Raw genomic sequence first — 20,761 nt, forward strand, 5'->3', positions numbered from 1 at the left:
ATGTTCAACAGCTCTTGCAATTAGAGAATGCAAATTAAAACGACACTGAGATATCATCTCACTCCAGTTAGAATGGCAATTATCAAGAACACAAGTAACAATAAATGTTGGTGAGGATGTGGGGAAAAGGTACACTTACACATTGCTGGTGAGACTGCAAATTGGTGCAACCACTCTGGAAAGCAGGATGGAGATTCCTTAGAAAACTTGGAATGGAATAACCATTTGACCCAGTTAATCCCATTCCTTGGTTTATAACCAAAGGACTTAAATCGGTACACTATAGTGAAGCAGCCATATCAATGTTTATAGTAGCTTACGATAGCTAAACTATGAAACCAACCTAGATGCCCTTCAACAGATGAATGGATAAAGAAAATGTGGTATATATACACAATGGAATATTACTTAGACTTAAGAAAGAATGAAATTATGGGGAGCTGGGGTCGTGGCTCAGTGGTAGAGTGCTTGTCTGGCCCGTGTGGGACTTTGGGTTCGATTCTCAGCACCACATATAAATAAATAAATAAAATAAAGATCTATCAACAACTTAAAACATTAAAAAAAGAAATTATGGCATTTATTTATTATTTGCCAGTAAATGAATGGAACTGGAGACTGAACATGCTAAGTGAAATAAGTCAATCCCCCAAAACCAAAGGCTGAATGTTCCCTTTGACATGTGAATGCTAATACACAATAAGGGAATGGGTAGGGAAGAATGGAAGTACTTTGGATTTGACAAAGGAGAATAAAAGGAAGGGGGGAAGGCAATAGGAAAGACAGTAGAATGAACTGGACATTACTTTCCTATATTCATATATGAATACATGACCAGTGTAACTCCACATCATGTACAACCACAAGAATGGGAAGTTATACTACATGTATGTATAATAAGATATCAAAATACATTCAACTGTCATGTATAACTAAAAAGAATAAAAATTAAAAATAAAAAAGAATTGCAGGCAGAGAGATCAGCAAGTGCAATGACCCTGTGGGAGTAGCTAGTCTGGCATGTCTGAAGAAGCATGGCATGAGTGACAGGAGGCTTGCAAGGAGGTGGGGAAGGTGAATCAGAAAATGTAAAATTCTTGCAGGCTGTCTGGATTTGATTCTAGTTGCAGTGGGAAGCCATGGAAGGCTCTAACAGTGAGCATGATGGGATCTGATTACTTCAAAAGCTCATCAGGCTTTTGAGCAGAGACTAGATAGGGGGTGTGTGAATCATGTCTTTGGCTGTTGGTGATAGTAAACTGCCTGACTCAGCCAGAAAACTTATTGATCTATTAAGCCAGAAGTCCAGAGGTAATGCAGACTTCAGGGTTGACTGATTCATCACCGAATCAAACTCAAGTTTATCAAAGTCAGGTTCTGTTTTGCTGGTCACAGACTGAACTTCATTCTGAGTTTTGGTCTTTTCTAGGGGTCCAGGAGAACTGCATGAAACACATAGGGCTACCTGCTTTATATTTCTTGGCTGAGGAGTAGATTCCTTACAGAAGAACTTCTCAAGCAATGAGGAAGAACTTTCCCGGGAAACCTTTGTGTGATGTCACACACCCATTCCTGAATCAACTTTCAGGGAAAATGCATTTCCCCTCAGCTGCAGCTAGAGTTAAGTCAACTTTTCATAGACATAGGGCTATGTGATCTAGAGTTGAGCACCTCAAAGTAGGGTGAGTAGCTGCCCATGTTGGTTATTGGAGCTAGTTTAATTAGAAGCAGTGAATCAGGGAATAGATACTAAGGTAGTTGAGGATGTAGAGAGAATGAAGCACTCTAAGAGCGGTTCGATTCTCATCGTGTTTCAGAGGTAAGCATGGTCAGTTGTGCAGAGGGGAAGAGACAGGAATTAACATCATTTTCCCAAGTTGTCTTTGCTTTTTTTTTTTTTTTTTTTTTTTTTTTCTTTGAAGCAAATGGAAAAAGGTTGGAACTGGGCTTGGGAGCTTACCAGGAGACAGAGAGAGAGAGAAAGAGGAGTAGGAGCAAGCAGATACATCAGGGTACCTCCCAGTCTATTCTCATTTTACAATGCTTAAGGAACAGGACCCATCCCTAGGGATAGGAGAGAAATTAGGACAAGGTCAGTTCCATTCAGTAAGGTTAACCGGAGGCCTACTGTGTACAGAGGCTGTACAAAGGGTTAGAGGAGCAAGAGGGCACTGAAGTTTTAAAATAAAAGGAAAAGTGCAGGCAAAGCTACTCTTAAAAATATCGCTTTAATAGTTCATATATGGTAACATTGTAATATTAGTGCAGCAGCTTAATATACATAAGGAAAAATTCTAATGTGTACAGTAATTAATACATATGCAAAATATAATTGTATATTTTAATTAACTAAAAAGGCACAGGAAAGAGTTGAATTTACTAAAATTAAATGCTCTTGTGAAACAGCTTCAGTGAATGAATTAGGCTCCTACGGCTAGATGCAGCGCTGAACGACTCGGGCGCAGGGTGCGGGGTGCTGGATGTGGGGTACACCAGGCTACAAACGGCTCCTAGGGCTGAACACTGAGCACAAATCTCCGTTAGAACATAAGCTTCCAGAGGGCTGCAGATCCAGCTCCGCCTCATACTGGGCCAGCGGGCGCAGCGCGCCTCTGCACCACGTGCACTCCCTGGGGGGCGGGGCCTGAGCCGGGTACGAGCTCGCTTCCCAGCGTGCCGCGCGGGGCGGGGCGAGGGGCGGGGCCTGCGGGGGAGGTGCGGAGGAGGCGCGGCCGCCACGGGACGCCTGGCTGGGCCCGGCCACCAAAGAGTCGTCTTCCGCTCACGGCTGCGGGCCTGCTGCTCCCAGCCCGCGGCGGCGGCGGTAGCGGGCGGCATGCGTGTGTGAGATGTGGCCGCGGGTAGCCCGGACGCGAGCAGCGGCCCCCGCGACAGCGGCGAAGACAAGCGCGGCCTCCTCAGCGGCGGGCGCGCAGTGCATGACGGCGAGCACGAGGGCCCTGGGCAGCAGCCGGCCACGCCGCCTCCATAAACACTTGTTTAGGACTCGTTCGCCCCGTTGAGGCCCCCGGTGCCCCGGTCATGCAGGCCCCGTCCGACTCCGAACCCCACGCTTCGGCCTCGGCCGCGGCGCCGTTGCGCGCCCCGGAGGTGGCGCGGCTCCGGGAGGAGCAGGAAAAGGTAACAGGCCGCGCTTTGGCCCCGGCCCGCGCCCCGCGCTTCCGCCTGTCGCCGCGGTCTCGGGAGGCGCCCGCTCCCCGCAGGTGCCCAGCTCCGGGTTCCGGGGGCTGAGGGCCGACTCATCCAGCCCGCCTGTTCCGGCCTTCTTTGGGCCGCAACCCCTTGGGCTAGGTTCGGCTCACTTCTGAGCCTGCACGCGGGAGGAGCACTGGCTCTAGGCCTTGAGAGTAGTGTTGGGAGAAACTTTTGTCACGTGCATTTGTTGTCTTTTGTCTGGAGCCCTTTGACCTTCGAGCGGGAGGGAGGGATGGGCTGGAGGGATGTGACAGTCTGTTTAACTTGTACTTAAAAATGAGTTTTTGAATTAAAAGCGTGCAAAGAGTGCATAGGAATATTTTTTTGGGGGGGCACACTGTAAATGAAAGTGTTCACCTTTTTCTTTTTAGCTTGTTACTATCTAAATGTTGCTAAAATGTATTCTTTGTTGCTCATTATTTGATTGCACGTAGAAGTTTTACTATGTTTTGGTACACTTTGTGAGCAATCCCAGTTTTGGTGGTTTAGTATTTGATAAATAGAATGCCATTTTGTTAAATTTTAATTTGAATCGTATGATGAGTGAGTTTTAAGCTACTAGTGAGGAAAGGAGAAAGTTTTGTATTTTCTAATGGGATTGTATATAAAGAAGTGTACTCGATTTAAAACACTTTTATCGTTAAATCTGAAATTTCTTTTGAGTTCTGTGGTATTTCAGGTTGATTTTGTTTCTTGAAGCGTCGTGAAATTTTTGCTTTGAAAAACAACATTTACTTAAAATGCCCTATGTCATATTGTGAGAGAGTATCATGTATTGTAAAGGGTTAGGAAGTTGCTTCAAAACTATAAAGATTTTCGAATCCCAAATTTTTCTGTGGTTTTCCTGAATAAAAATGACTCCTTACATAGATAGACAAATATACTCAGTTGACCTTGATGGGGTTTTTCATAGAACCTCATTTTTCCTTTGGAAACCACCTGTTGGGCTAAACTCGAAATCATTCCTACTTTCTTCTGGTTGGTGTAAATAATTTTCTTCTTTCTTTTTCTTTTTTACACTAGATTTCCTTTGGGGAGCCATTTTTCTCTAATACCATTTACCACTGTTAGGTTTTAAACTTGGTGACTTCAAGATGTGGGGAGGGTAAAAAAATTCACCTAGTTTAGAGAATTTAAATCACAGGACATTAAAGTATCTTAATTTTTTTTTTTTTAAAGAGGAAAATTGGAAAGGAGAAAAAAGCTCTTCATAAAATTTTGTTCTTTTTTTGTCAAAACTGTTTACATTTTTTGTTCTTACAAAACAGATCCTCAGAAGATGGTATTTCTATTGCTTTTGACCTGTAGTGGAATTGCTTTTGCCTCAGTGTGTGCGTAATGCTGATTAATTTTTTCTCTCATTTGGCATCTTTAAAAGATATAGCCTTAGTTTTATTCTGATGTTAGTGTGACTGAAATATGAAGGATACTTTTCAAGGGATGCTCTGAACAGCTTGCTGGTATTGTGTCCAGTTACATTTGAGAAAAGCAACTGCCTTTGCAGTTAACAGATCAGCGGAAATGGAATTCAGTGGGAATAAACCATGTTACCAAATTATTTGTTTTGTTAAGGTTAATTTGAAACATAAAATAGGTCTGCATATCTGTCATGGATATGTAAATTGATTCCCAGTTCATGATAAAACCCCTCAGTGAATAGACTGTATTTATTTAATAGAAGGATCAGCATCAGTGGGCAGGAGATCTATAACCCCAGAAAATATTTTGGATAGCTAGCTATGCTTTAATTATAGTTTAGTACAGGAAGGCTTTACCTAGTAAGTAGTGAGTTAAATTTTTTTGTGAGGGACTTTATTCAGGTGTTAGAACCAACCCATATTTATGTTTTATTTTTTTGACAATGCTGAGAACAAAACTCATTTTCTAAGCAAGTGCTCTACCCCTGAGTTACAGCCTCAGCTCCAAAGCCAACCCAGTTTTAAGAGTATATTAGATAAGACAATATTACTAAAGAAGCATGGTGACATTTTGAATGTAAAAGGAAAAATGTCATAATGGCTTTATATTAGTGTGGCACTTAGTATTCCTTCAGATACGTCAAATATGGCTTAGGTCTTTGCCGAGCTATGTGGTTTCCAGGAGAGAAAATTAAATCCTGAAGAAAATGCTTTGGAGATTATTTTTCAGTTTTTTCTGGGATAATAGAAGGGAGGAATAAGTTAATTATTCATTGGAGATACATAAAATGAATGCCGTAGGCTTAGGTCATAAGTTACTCTGGGAATCTTAGTTAAGAAGGCCTGTTCCATAATGTGTTTGAAATGTTGCTCCTAAGATTTTTTTTTTTGTATTTTAATTCCCCTGAGGAGTATAACAACTTTTACCTTGAGTCTCCCTATTTTTTCCTTGTTTATTCACTTAAGCCACTGAATGAAAATGATAAGAAATCAAGAAATTGGCAGTCTGAGGAAAAGAATTCACAAAGGGCATTGTTTTCACTTTGACCCACAGAAATACTGCTGAAACATTTCCCAAAACCACTTTTTTTGTTTTGTAAAGCTTTGATTTATTTCTTTTCTTGATCTAGCAAAAAGACATTTAGAAAAGTTCCCTGTAGCTTTGTTTATAATAATGAAAAAACAAAAATCCATCATTAGGGGATTGGTTAAATAAATCATGATACATATAATGAGCTATTATACAGGCATTAAAAACTAGACCAGTATGTATAATATGGTCCCAGTTATATGTACATAAATATTCACTTAATTTAGGAAAGCACATCATTTTTTTTTTTTTTTTTTTTTGGGTGCTGGGGATCGAACCCAGGGCCTTGTGCTTGCAAGGCAAGCACTCTACCGACTAAGCAATCTCCCCAGCTCCACATCGTTTTAAAAGCACAATTTCATTACTTACCCAAAAGTTCATGAAGTTGGATGAGATTTTAGTTTTTTAATAAAGAATGTCAGTAAAGCTTATTTTAATTATTTGTGTTATGCAAACTGGGATGTTGTATCTTTAATTGCTAAATGCTTTCTGAAACTGAAAAATGACTCTTGGCTGGTTTGAACACCAGTTAGGTAGGTTTATTTCTTAGTTACTCCAGAAAACTAAGATCATCTTTTAAAATTAGATTTCTTTTTACCATTAGCAGTAAAATATTTGGGAGAAAAATGTAAGCTACTTGGGAACCCTGTGTAGATTGTGACTGATGCCATAAAATCTGTGACCTAGGACTGATGTGGAATGTCTTGGGCTATTCTAGGTTTCCTTGTACTAAGATCTCATTCTATCTTAGAAATGTATTATGTCGAAATTAGGGTTAAATCTTGGCTAAAGTGATATTTCTGGGATAGTATTTTATATCTTCAAATACTAATATCTTTTATTAATGAAACTACTGAGATTTTACTGAAATATGAAAAAGTGGTACATAGTATGGTTTTCATAGGTTCATTTGTAAGATAGTAGTTAAGATTGGCAAATTCATTAGGATATCTTATTATTGAGTGCCTCATGTAATTCTCACTTGGAATTTTGATGTGATTTACACTTTCCTGATGATAGAGCCTTGGAGAATTAATGCATTAGAAGTAAATATTTTAAAATTTTCTTAAAAGTAGAACAGCTAATTTTAATTATTGGAGGATTTTCAAATTTGTCATGATAAACTAAGGTAGATTAAGGAGCTCTCAGCCTTGTACTCCATACAGCAGCCGTTATTCTCTCCAAGCCTGGAATCCAAGTCGTAGAATTTATTCTGCAGATATTTATTGAGTATCTAAGCCATGCCTGTTCTGCTGAGTGTACAGTAATGAACAAAATAGAAAAAGTTCTTGCCTTCATGGAAATTGCATTAGTGGTGAAGACATGCAGGTAGGCACATTTAAAATGTCTGGTGATATATGTGAAATAAGGCTAGGTTAAAATAAAGGAAGGTAAGAAAATTATAGGGAATGCTTCTTATGTAAGCAGTGGGGGCATGTCTGTTATAATTTTAATTTGAGCAGAAACCCTAAAATAAGTGAGAGTTAGCTTGTTGGAAGTATGAAGGACATTTGGAGAAGAGTTTTCTAGTTAGTGTGAGCAGATCAGAGTGAGTCAGGGTGAGAGTAGCAACAGATCACTTGTGAGGGTGTTGTGGTTTTTTTTTTTTTTTTTGATGAGACAAGAAGCCATTGAAATGTGTTTTGAGCCTGATCTTAAATTACAAGTATCCATTTGTCATCTTTAAGATGAAAGGAAGGACTAGGATTGCATTATATGGAGTGAATTTTATCTGTGCCAGACATTATGATATAAGTGTTTACATATTTGGTGTTAGAAACTTCATTACCACTACTATTTTTCAGTCATGCTGTTGGGTTGTTTGTAGTTTTTGCCTGGAACTTTTTCCTGGGCTGTTTATGTCTTCAGTTCTTATAATGTTGTTTTCTAAAGTGGTTATTACCAGTTTACACTTCTGCCAGCATGGTGAAATGTCCAGCTACTTCATGTCTTTAATACCATTTGCTATTGTTCTTTTTTATATTTGCTAGCCTTTCTAGTGTTGACTAATGAGGTTGATCACTTTTTCAAGTGTTTATTTCCTATTTGGATTTTAAATTTTTTATCTTTCATAAAAATACCTGCATATCTTGTTCATTTTATTTTTGACTGTTTGCCGTATTCTAGTTGACTCATAGTAATTCCCTCACCCCCAACAGAGTCTCCTGAGTTGCTTAGGACCTCTATGAGTTGTTGAGGCTGGCTTTGAACTTTCAATCCTGCCCCAGCCTCCTGAGTCACTGGAATTATAGGTGTGTGCCGCCATGTCTGGCAATGCATGATAATTCTTTATACACTTTTGATATTGAGTGATTTTTCAGTTATGGACTGTAAATTTCTTCCTTAGTCTGAGGCTTGAGTTGGGTTCTGTGTTTTCTTTGATGAACTAGAATTCTTAATTTTAATAATAATTTCCTTTGTGATTGGTGGATTTCTTTTTCTTTTTTCTTTTTTCTTTTTTTTTCCCCTCTTTTTGAGGTGCCAGGCATTGAATCCAGGGCCTCTAGCATGCTTGGCAAGTTCTCTGTGACTCAGCTGTGTCCCTAGCTCTAGCCCTAGAGAAGTCTTTTCTCCTAATGCACTGAAATTATCTTCTAGAAGCTCCATTGTTTTGTCTTGCATAATGAGAAATACATTCTGCCTGGAATTGATTTTGCGAAAGTGAGGGATTGGGGCCTGGTTTTATTTTTTTTGTAATGGTATTTAGTTGCCCTATCACCATTTATTGGAATGATCATCATATTTCCATTTCATTGTCATCTTTGTCATAATTACGTGACTTATGTGTAGACTTTTTTCTTGACTATTCTGTTGACTTGTCAGTTCTTGCAACGAACCTATGGCTTTATAAGTTAACTTGATAAAATTATCTTAATCTATTCTAGTCATTATGCTTTTTTCCCCCCTCTTTTTCTTACCCTAAGTAATAACTAGGATCTCTAGTGCAAGATAGAACAGAAGTGATAGTAGGTGTTGGGTAAACTTTCACAAATTCACCATTAAATAGGATGCCTATTTATTTATTTACTTTTTATTAAATTAAGAAAATAATCTTATATTCTCAGTTTGTTAAGAGTTTTTATGAATGGGTGTGGCATTTTTGAAAAATTTTTTTATAAATTGAATAATTATAGGTAATTATTGAAGAGGGTTTGATCTTTTTATTTATTTTTAAAACAGGCAAAGTCATAAAAGTAAGTTTGCTGGTATAGCTTAAGTTACATTTCATTTTGCAAGTAGGTGAGTGTTAACTCACTTGTGAGTTATATTTTGTTTTAGAACAATTTGTTGGTAGTACTCAGTATCATGCCAGTCATGATCCATGAGGAAAGACAACTTAGTGTCCATTTTTTGAAAGTTGATAAATGTATACAGTATTCTGAGGGTGGGGGCATTTTCATTGTGGTAGCCTACTCCAGATTGGAACAAAAAATAAGAATGGTTCTAAAATGGTGGAGGGAAGGAGGTGCATGAAATCTGTGCTGTAATCATAATTGCTTGATTTTGTTAATTCCACCTAATGTTTCAGTTTGGGTTTAAAAATCTTTTAGCTGGCATTAACTGCTTCACCATCTCCAGATTAGTGGGTCACAATCTTCTTAGTCTATCAAAGGGCAAATTTTTTCCCCCTTTAAACTACAACTGTTTATTTTGAAAAAATTACACAACTACAGAAAATTCGAAATGTGTGATGAACACTGTTTAGAGTCATCAACTAATATTTTGTCCCATTTGCTTTTCCCTTCTCTATATTTCTTTTTTCTTGCCATGTTATTTGAAAATAAATTGCAGGTATCATCATCCTTAATACTTAAAAGCAGATCCCATTTTAGAATGAAGTCATCCTTCTGTATAATTATACCATTTTTTTTCAGGCTTAAGAAATTAACATTGAGATATTGAACTCTAGTTGGAAGAGGCGAGTTCGATCTGAAAATGAAGAACCATGATCCAAAGGAATCAGAGCAATTGAAGAAGCTGTTTATTGGTGGTCTGAGCTTTGAAACTACAGATGATAATTTAAGAGAACATTTTGAGAAATAGGGTACACTCACAGATTGTGTGGTAATGAGAGACCCCCAAACAAAACGTTCCAGGGGCTTTGGTTTTGTGACTTACTCTTGTGTTGAAGAGTTTGGATGCAGCAATGTGTTGATGGGCGTGTAGTTGAACCAAAGAGAGCTGTTTCTAGAAAGGATCTGTAAAGCCTGGTGCCCATCTAACAGTGAAGAAAATTTTTGTTGGTGGTATTAAAGAAGATACAGAAGAATATAGTTTGAAAGATTACTTTGAAAAGTGTGGCAAGATTAAAACCATAGAAGTTATGGAAGACAGGCAGAGTGGGAAAAAGAGGGGATTTGCTTTTGTAACTTGATGATCATGATACAGTTGACAAAATTGTTCAGAAATACCACACTATTAACGAGCAAATTGTGAAGTGAAAAAGGCTCTTTCTAAACAAGAGATGCAGTCTGCTGGATCACAAAGAGGTTGTGGAGTTGAATCTGGCAACTTTATGGGTGTGGAAGAAACTTTGGAGGTGGTGGAGGTAACTTTGGCTGTGGTGTAAACTTTGGTGGAAGAGGAGGCTATGGTGATGGAGGTAGTGGCAGCAGAGGTAGTTGTGGAGGAGGTGGATATAATGGATTTGGAGGTGATGGTGGCAACTGTGGCAGTGGTTCTGGTTACAGTAGTAGAGGAGGCTATGGTGGTGGTGGATATGGAAACCAAGGTGGTGGATATGGTGGTGGAAGAGGAAGGATATGGTTACAATGAAGGAGGAAATTTTGGTGGTGGTAAATATGGTGTTGGTGGTAACTATAATGATATTGGAAATTACAGTGGACAACAGCAATCAAATTATGGACCCATGAAGGGAGTCAGTTTTGGTGGAAGAAGCTCTGGCAATCCCTATGGTGGTGGTTATGGATCTGGTGGTGGAAATGGTGGATATGGTAGCAGAAGGCTTTAAAAACAGCTGAAAAGGGCTACAGTTCTTAGCAGGAGAGAGAGCAAAGAGTTGTCAAGAAAGCTGTAGTTTACTTTGAGACAATTGTCCCAAATGCATTAGAGGAGCTGTAAAAATTTGCCACAAAAGGAACGATGATCCATAGTCAGAAAAGTTACTGCAGTTTAAACAGGAAACCCTTCTTGTTTAGGACTGTCATAGCCACAGTTTGCAAAAAGTACAGCTATTGGTTAATGCAATGTAGTGTAAATTAGATGTACATTCCTGAGGTCTTTTATCTGTTGTAGCTTTTTCTTTTTCTTTTTCTTTTCATTACATCAGGTATATTGCCCTGCAAATTGTGGTAGTGGTACCAGGAATAAAAAAATCAAGGAATAAAAAAAAAAAAAGAAAAGAAATTAACATTGATATCTAACAATAAAATTTCCTCAGTTTTTCTAAAATTGCCTTTTATAACTCTCTTTTGATTCAGCATTCAAAGATGATTGCATTTGGCTATATTATCTTGCATTTATCCATATTATCTTTCATCTAAAATAATCCTGTTAACTTATTTTCTATGAAATTGATTGTTTTGAAGAGATCAGGTCAATTTTCTTATAGAACGTCCCACAATTTGGAGATCTAATGAATATATTCACAAGGAAATGAAGTTAATCATTTTTGGCAAAAATGCTACATAGGTGACGATGTCTTCTTATTGCATCACATCAGTAGATACATGTTAAAATTATCTTCTTGAAGCATAGTAGAATGAATTGGACATTATTACCCTATGTGCATATATGACTATATGACCAGTGTGATTCTACATCATGTACAACCAGAAGAATGAGAGGTTATACTCCATTTATGTATAATGTATCAAAGTGCATTCTACTGTCATGTGTAACTAATTAGAATAAATTTAAAAAAAGAGGAAAGAGAAAGATTAATTTTCTGTCAAAGGTAAGCCTGTTGTCTGAGTTTTCTAATATGTAACAAAAATGTGTTTGCTGTAATCTAGAACTTAAATTTCATAGTGTGTAGTTAGGTGGAACTGTTTTTAAGTCACAAAACCAAGCTGTTGAAACGTAGCCATTTTAAGCTTCACCCGCCTCCCAGTATATCTCCCTTTGTCCTTAATCTTCCAGTCATCATGCCTGTACAGTGTACTAGGTAATCCAATCATAACTATAACCCTTCCCCTCCCCAATTTTAAATTCATTAATTGCATAGATTGTAGCCCAGAACTCCTCCTAGTAAGGGGCAGTGTTGCACTGGGGATTAAAAACCTGGGTGTACTTCCTGCCCAGTGTGTTTGTTTGCCAGATTCTTTTTGTTAGCACCCCCTCTGCAGAAGTAAAGTGTGCTTTGCCCAATAGCTTTTAAGCAAGTGTCTTATTTCTTGTGACACCCCAATATTTCCAACATACACAGTGTCACTTTATCCTATTATTAGTGTTTCTAATAACTTACATTTGGTGATAATTTACCAGGTGTTATCACCCTGTGTAAGGAGTAAAGGTGCTCATCCCTGTGTAACAAGTAAATATTTTAAATGGTAGTAATACTAGAAGACCATAAATTTTCTGTTCCTCAACAGTCTTTTACAACATGAATGATCCTTGCCTAACTCAGCTGTTATATTGCTGTTTGCAAGTCATTTTGTAGCCATCTACATTATTATTAGCTAGCATTTTTCTGTAAGAAGAGGCCTTGTAGTACCTCCCCCATCTTATAGTATCACTATAGGCTCATATCTAGATCTTTAATTTAGTGTATTGTAATTTCTGTCATTATTCCTTTCAATGTTCACATTGTCCCAAATTTGGCAAATGGAGTCCCTTGACCGGTTTCAAGTATGCATTATTTTATATATTTGTTCATTCTTTGATCGTTACCTTACCCCCTGCCCCTTTCTTTCTTATTCAATACTAGGGATTGAACCCTGGGGTGCTGTACCACTGAGCTACATTCCTAACCCCTTTTATTTTATTTTTTTATTTTGAGATAGGGTTTCACTAAGTTGTCAAGGTTAGCCTGGAACTTGTTATTATTCTGCCTCAGCCTCCTGAGTAACTGGGTTGACAGGTGTATACCACTATGCCCAGCCATTACTTAGCTTTTTGGCATAAGATGTCTCAGGCTTACCCTGTAGTTTCCCTGCCCTAGTTGTGAAATGAACTATTTCTTCAAAGAGCCCTCATTCTTTTTAATGAGAATCGCCTAGAAACCAAGGTCTGGATCTATATAGTGCTAATTGTTACTGGGTTATTATTGCATCAAAGCTCTTTGAGTGGACAGTGCTAAGAAAATATATTAACCTTTTGTATACCAGGAGAAATAATTATCACCATTTATCATCTGGATCTAATAGATCCTTCTTTTTAAATCTTTAAGTAATTTGTTACAGATACACAAAATGAAGAATAAAGATAGTGGAAATAGTTTTATTTGAAAGTTTAAGCATTTAAACATAACAATCCTCTTTTAGTCCAGTAAATTTTGGCATATAAAGGTCATAAGTGATTTAAGAATACTACCACATGTCATTTTAGGAGAAGGGATGGTCCATGTTGTTGGTGCAATTTATTGCATGATAAAGTCCTTCCTGTTGAATGACTCATTGGATTTCCTTTTTGTTCTTACATGTGGTAGTTTTTACACATTGATTCTTTTTTCCCCTCCCTCATTCAAGTGAATCTGTCAACATTCACTACATTCAATTGTGTATAGTTGTTTTTCTATTGGAATAGTCTTTTCTAGAACTTACAGTGATACATAGATAAATCCTTTCAGAATTTCTGCTTCAAAACCCATTTGCAATATCTTCAGGTTTTTTTTTTCCCCCTGGTCTCTGATCTCAAGCTTTAAAAACTTGCAGGAGTAGAAAAAGAAATAAAATATAGAGATCTTTTATTCCAGCAATCTTATTTATTGTGGAAAATGTATATGAAGTAAAATTTGTCATTTTAATCATTTTTAAGTGTACATGTAATATTGATTACATTTGTATTTATATAGCTGTCATTCTTGTTTCCAGAACTTCTTATGACTCTAAACAGAAACTCTATAACCATAAATGGTAACTCTCCCATTTTCTACCCCTCATCCCTGGCCCAATTCCTGGTAAGCACTAGTGTATATGAATTTGTGCATTCTAGATATTTCATATAAATGAAATCATATAATATTTGCCCTCTTGCCTTTGACCTATTTTACTTGGTGTAATGTTTTCCAAGTTCACCCGTGTTATAGCATGTATTAGAACTTCATTCCTTTTTGTGACTGAATAATATTCCATTGTATATAGTACATTTTGTTTATATATTTGTATGTTGTTGAGTACATGGGTTGTTTCCACCTTTTGGTTATTGTGAATAGTGCTGCTGTGAACATTGCTGTGTAATAATCTATTTGTGTCCCCGTTTTCAGTTCTTTGGGTTATAGCTAGGAGCAGAATTGCTGAGTCGTATGGAAACACTTTTTGAAACACTTGCCAACTCTTTTCCACAGTGACTGCCCAATTTTACATTTCCATCAGCAATGTGTGAAGATACCAGTTTTTTTTTCACATCCTTGCCAACACCTATTTTCCATGTTTCTTATTATGGCTATCCTACTAGGTGTGAAGGATTACCTTATTATGGTTTTGGTTGTTATTTCCCTAATGACTAAGGATGTTGCACATCTCTTCATGTGCTTATTGGTCATTTGTATTTGGAGAAATTTTTATTCAAATCCTTTGCCTGTTTTTTTATTGGTTTGCCATTTTGTTTAGTTGTAGGAGTTCTATATGTCTGGATATTAAACTCTTATTTGTAATTACAAACATTTCCTCCCATTCTTTAGGTTATCTTTCACTTTCTTGATAATGTCCTTTTTCATATGGAAATTTCTAATTTTGGTGAAATTCAGTTTATTTATCTTTTATTGCTTATACTTTTGGTGTCATTTCTAAGATTCCATCACCAAATCCAAGGTCACAGAGATGTTTCATACCAAGTGTTTCATGGCTTTAACTCTTCTATTTAGGCCATTGATTCATTTTGAGTTTTTATATATTTCTCATTGTTGAATTTAAGAAAACTCACCCTGAGTATTGTTATCTAGAGACTTAAAATTAGTTTACACTATGATTTTGACCCTTGTCATTAGTGTCGTGTGCTATTCAATATGGTTTCCAAATTCAAATGTGTGTATTCCATTTGAATTTAAATTCAGATTAGTTAAAATTAAGTAGAATTTAAAAATTCATTTTCTTAATAGCCATATTTCAAGTGCTCATTAGCCACATTTGACTATTAAATGTTCTTTAGGACAGTGCTGATACTGAAGATTTCCACTATTAAAGAAATTACTGTTGAGCAGTACTGGTTAAGAATGCTGTTGTTTGTTTTTATTCATATTGTTTAATGATTGTGAAATGTCTTCCTCTGTCACTTTTCTTCTCTTTGCCTTTATGGGCAGAAAATGAAAAATTCTGAATTCTCAACTGTTTATTAAAAACTAAAGTAGACTATAAAGATGATCTGTGTCTCCAGTCTTATACTTTCTTGAGAGATGCAGTGCTTTGTGCAGTGCAATAAGAAAATTAAAGAATGACACCTCACTGTTATTTGCTTTATCATTCTAGGTAATTCCATAATTCTTCCATTTTCTATTTTTTTTCTTTTCTTTTTCTTTGAATGCTGGGATGCTTAACCACTGAGACACATAACCAGGCCTTCCCTTTCCCCCTCATTTTTTATTTTGAGACAGCGTCTTGTTAAGTTGCTAAAACTGGCTTTGAACTTGTGATCCTCCTGCCTCAACCTCCTGACTGCTGGGATTATAGGTGTGCACCACTGTGCCTGGTTAATTTTCTTATTTTTTCTTTCTTTTTTTTAAACATAGGAATAATTAATTATGAAATAATTATTGGGGTAGTGAAATAGCAAAGTGCAAGAAAAATATAATCGCTAGTATCTTCGTCTATGTGCTATAACAAAATACCTGAGGCTGGGAAACTTATAAAGAGATTTATTTGGCTCATGACTCTGGTGACTGGGAGTCGAAACAGCATGGTACTAGTGTCTTGACTAGGGCCTGTTGACTGTATCACAGTGTGGCAGAGAAGCAGGAAGCGAATTGGCTGTATACAAAAGATGCCAAGATGTGGAGTGACCTTGCTTTATAACAACTGGCTCTTACAAGACAGCATTAAACCTTTCATGAAGGTGGAGCCCCCATACCTTAATCACTTTCCTAAGCTATATTACCTCTTAAAGGTTCCACCACCTCAACTCTGCCACATTGGAGGCCCAACCTATCAGCACATGAAACTTTAGGGACAAACCATATTCAATCCATAGCAGTTAGGTTCTGATAGTGTCTTAGACTTAATAAAGAGGTTCAGTGTATTCATATTTTAACTGCAAAAAAAATTTATTCTTACTGAAATACTTTCCTCTTTATTCCTTGGAAGAACTCTAAGAATGAATAATGATTGTGAAACATTAGTTCTTTCAAATAGTTAAAACTGCTCAAGAAACTTTAAGAAACTAAAAAACTAAAACTGGGTTCAATTGATTCTGATGGTATATTTTAATAAATTGAATTCTAATTCATTACCACAAAAATCTTCTCAGTTTTCCCTAAACTATATTTGAATCTTTCTTCTTTCATAGTAAAAAACTTGGTTCTCAGTAGCATGTATTTATTCATTTGCTATATTTTATAATATACACAAAATAGTTTCAGGATTTTAATGCCACTTCCAGTGACAAAACCAGAAGGTCAGAATTTCTTTGCAGTTCCTTTTGCTCTTCCAGAATTAACTCCTTTGGAGTGTAGGTTTTTTTTTTTTAATTTTTTTTTTTTTTTGATGAACCTTTGTTTATATTTATGCATGCTGATAATTGAACCCACTGCCTCACACATCCTAGGCAAGCGCTCTTCCACTGAGCTACAATCCCAGCCCTGGAGTGTAGTTTTTATCCCAAAAGTTACTTGAATTTTTTTTTATCCCTATGCAGTTACAACTTGAATTTGGTATACAGTTTCTGTACATGTTGAATTTTAGTATTTGATTTTGTATTTTTTTCACTTAATTTTGTGTAACGTATAAGGCATTTATATGGTTCAAAATCACAACTATATAAAAATTATACTGAGGTAATTCATTCCCATCCCTGCTCCTACTCTCCCCTATAGATACTTATTTTTATTTATTCCTGGTTTATTCTGTTTCCTCTTTTTTTTAAAATTTATTTTTATTGTAAACAAATGGTATACATGTTGTTTCTGTTTGTACATGGAGTAACAGCATACCATTTGCATATTCATACATTTACATAGAGTAATGATGTTTGATTCATTTCTGTTAGTTTTTCCCTCCCCCCCACCTCTCTTTTCCCTCTATACAGTCCCTCCTTCCTCCATTCTTGCCCCCCTCACACCCCCCATTATGTGTCATCATCCGCTTATCAGTGAGATCATTCGTCTTTTGGATTTTTGAGATTGGCTTATCTCACTTAACATGATATTCTCCAATTTCATCCATTTGCCTGCAAATGCCATAATTTTATTATTCTTTATAGCTGAGTAATATTCCATTGTATATATATACCACAGTTTCTTTATCCATTCATCAATTGAAGGGCATCTAGGTTGGTTCCACAGTCTGGCTATTGTGAATTGAGCAGCTATGAACATTGATGTGGCTGTATCTCTGTAGTATGCTGATTTTAAGTCCTTTGGGTATAGGCTGAGAAGTGGGATAGCTGGGTCAAATGGTAGGTCCTTTCCAAGTTTTCTAAGGAATCTCCACACTGCTTTCCAGAGTGGCTGCACTAATTTGCAGCCCCACCAGCAATGTATGAGTGTACCTTTTTCCCCACATCCTCTCCAACACCCATTTTTGCTTGTATTCTTAATAATCGCTATTCTAATTGGGTGAGATGGAATCTTAGTGTAGTTTTGATTTGCATTTCTCTTATTACTAAAGATGGTGAACATTTTTTCATATGTTTGTTGATTGCTTGTAGATCTTCTGTGAAGTGTCTGTTCATATCCTTAGCCCATTTGTTGATTGGGTTATTTGTATTCTTGGTGTAGAGTTTTTTGAGTTCTTTATATATTCTGGAAATTAGTGCTCTATCTGAAGTATGAGTGGCAAAGATATTCTCCCACTCTGTAGGCTCTCTCTTCGCATTGCTGATAGTTTCCTTTGCTGAGAGAAAGCTATTTATTTTGAATCTATCCCAGTTATTGATTCTTGCTTTTATTTCTTGTGCTATGGGAGTCCTGTTCAGGAAGTCTGATCCTAAGCCAATAAGTTGAAGATTTGGACCTACTTTTTCTTCTATAATATGCAGGGTCTCTGGTCTGATTTCAAGGTCCTTGATCCATTGTGAGTTGATTTTATTTATCTCTGGTTTATTCTGTTTCCTCTTTTAAAATTAAAAAAAAAAATACATTTGTTTTCCTTACCCCATCCGCTTTTTTACAAAAGGTTGCATATTCTATTTTACTTCTTATTTTTCTTATTAAATGATATTGGTAATTACTACTCCATTGTATGGGTAACCACATATTCAACTTTTATCTTACTGATGGGCATTTTGTGGTTTTCAGCCTCTTGATAGTACAAATAATGCCTTAGTCAATCACTTTATACTTACATTGTTTCTCATTTGTAGAGTTACTTCAAGTGAATTCCTAAAGGCAAGATAACTAGGTCAAAGGGTAAATTAGTTTAGCTTTATCCATATTTATAATCACCTCTCAAAGGACTGCTACCCTTAATTTAATTGACAGTATTAAGTAAAAAGAGGTGAGAGAACCAGAAGAATATGATACCCAAAAGCTAGGGAGCAGAGTTCCTTTGATTGGCTTTTTTCTGTGGACTCTTCTGCCATTTTCCAAATGATCATTTCTTACCTGGAAGCAGTTTTGGTGGTTCCACAGTTATTTCCTTTCTGCCTATTTTCCTTTAAGAATGTACTCTTTAGGAATGGGACTAGGAGTGTAGCTCAGTTGTAGAGCACGTACTTAACTTGTGTTAAACCCTATGCACGCTCTCCAGCATTACCGCCCCCAAGAAAGAATGTAAATTGAAATATGTGATTTTGTAACTGTCCTGCTTGTAATCTTTTGAGTACTTCTAATTGTACTTAGAATAAAACCCAGGATCATTAAAATGTGGTTTGAGTTCCCTTTGTTGCTTGATCTGTCACTTTCTAGGTTCATTTTTTACTCTCTTCCCACTTATTTGCTTACCTTAAAATAATGATCTATGATCTTTTTGTGGGACAGGCAGTGTTTCTGTTAACACTTTTTTTTTTTATTTTAAGAGGGTAGCTGAATACCCCATTAACTTGTGAATTTATACTTAATTTCTTAATTTTTTGAATAGTATTGTAGTGTAAATCAGTGGGTACTTTTTTAAGAGGGAAAAGTAAAAGATAAAACTGAGTTTTATTCTAGACACTATTCTAAATCCTATCTTCAAGAAATTTGACTTGTATAGGAAACAATATAATGTGATAATTGTTCTCCTTTTAATTCTTTGCTTTTTCTTTCCTTTTCATTCTTTTATAAACTAGTTTCATAAACTAGTTTTAGCATCGATCTTTTCATTGAAATTACTCTACCTAAAATTATTACCATCTCTCTTGCCAAACTCCCTAAACCCTTTTGCTTATCTGCCTTTTTTTTGACCTCTGTGTTTTATTTGAAACTTTGTTCCCTGGTAAACTCTTCTCAAGGAACTTCTGTGATTTTGCATTTTTCTGGTTCTCCCCCATTTGTATCTGTTTCTACTTAGTCTTGTTAATTTCTTCATTTCTTCCTTAAATGTTAATAATTCCTGTATTTCCAGTGTTGGCTGTCAACTCTCCTTATTCTACATGTTCTCGTCATATACTCCAGTGTGCCCATGGCTCTTCCTGTTGGGCAGGTTTTCTTGGATAGGCCATAGGTAGCTCCACCTCTTTTACTAAAATTTGCCCTCATTGTCCCTAATCCACCTACTATGCATTCTGATCCCAATCCAGGGAAACATTCAAACCAGAGTCTTGTCCATCTCTTACCTGCTGTGGTCTGAATGTTTGTGTATAATTCCCTTACCACATGCTATTTATGTGTTGAAATCTAATCACCAATATTATAGTGCTATGTGGTAGGACCTTTGGGAGAGGATTAGGTTATGAGGGCAGAGATCTCAATAATGGAATCAGTGCACTTTTCAAAGAGGCCCCAGGGAACTGCCTTGCCCCTATCACCATATGAATACACAAGAAGGTGCCATTTATGAACCACCAGACACGGAATTTGTTGATACTCTGATCTTGGACTTCTTAGACTCTAGAATTGCAAGAAATAAGTTATTCTCCTTTGTTATTCTCCATGTAAATCCATTTCGTGGAATTTTATTATATCATCCTGAATGGACTAAGAATATAATACCACTAATTTTCTTTTGTCAATTGTATTTATATGATCTATATACTCTGTCTTAAAGATCACCATCTTAGTTTGGGCTCTTACTTGAAAAACAACATGTCAGAATTTTCAATAAATATTACTATGTTGCTTTATGTTGTTAGTCTTTTTCATTGTAAGCATTCTGGTGTTACCTCATTGTGCTTTTGTTTTGTAATTCTTATCTGTAAGCATGTATCTATTTACTTAGATACTTAAATTATTTTATTTATTACTTAGTTGTAGTTTTACTCATTTTGCCATATAGTTTCCATTTGTCACACTTTTTACCTTTCATGTTAATGCTTTTTTTTTTTTTTTTAAACTGTGCATTAATCCCCAGTACCACACCCACTGAGCTACATTCCCAGTCCTTTTTATTTTTTATTTCAAGATAGATTCTTCCTAAATTGTTGAGGGTTGCCTCAAACTTGTAATTCTCCTTTCTCAGCCTCTCAAGTTGCTGGGATTACAGACATGTACTACCATGCCCAACTAGAAAATACTTTTTAATGCTATTAGCTTGATAGTTAAAAATTGTTATTTCCTTTTAGTTATTACTCTGGAGATTACAATATGGATCCTATACTTATGGTTACTTTAAAATTTCCAGTTTTGAAA

General features: G+C 36.5%; 1 protein-coding gene across 1 annotated transcript in view; it reads left to right on the forward strand.

The window, feature by feature from the left end:
* The first annotated feature begins 2,706 nt into the window (after positions 1 to 2,706).
* The window catches only part of Uri1 (URI1 prefoldin like chaperone), a 74,108-nt gene continuing 56,053 nt past the window's right edge, over positions 2,707 to 20,761 (forward strand). The window contains exon 1 of the mRNA XM_047528695.1: positions 2,707 to 3,141. Coding sequence (XP_047384651.1) covers positions 3,043 to 3,141 — 99 coding nt within the window. The 5' untranslated portion in view covers positions 2,707 to 3,042. The remainder of the gene's footprint in view (positions 3,142 to 20,761) is intronic.

The sequence above is a fragment of the Sciurus carolinensis genome, chromosome 16 (genome assembly GCF_902686445.1).
Source record: "Sciurus carolinensis chromosome 16, mSciCar1.2, whole genome shotgun sequence".
Lineage (NCBI taxonomy): Eukaryota > Metazoa > Chordata > Mammalia > Rodentia > Sciuridae > Sciurus > Sciurus carolinensis.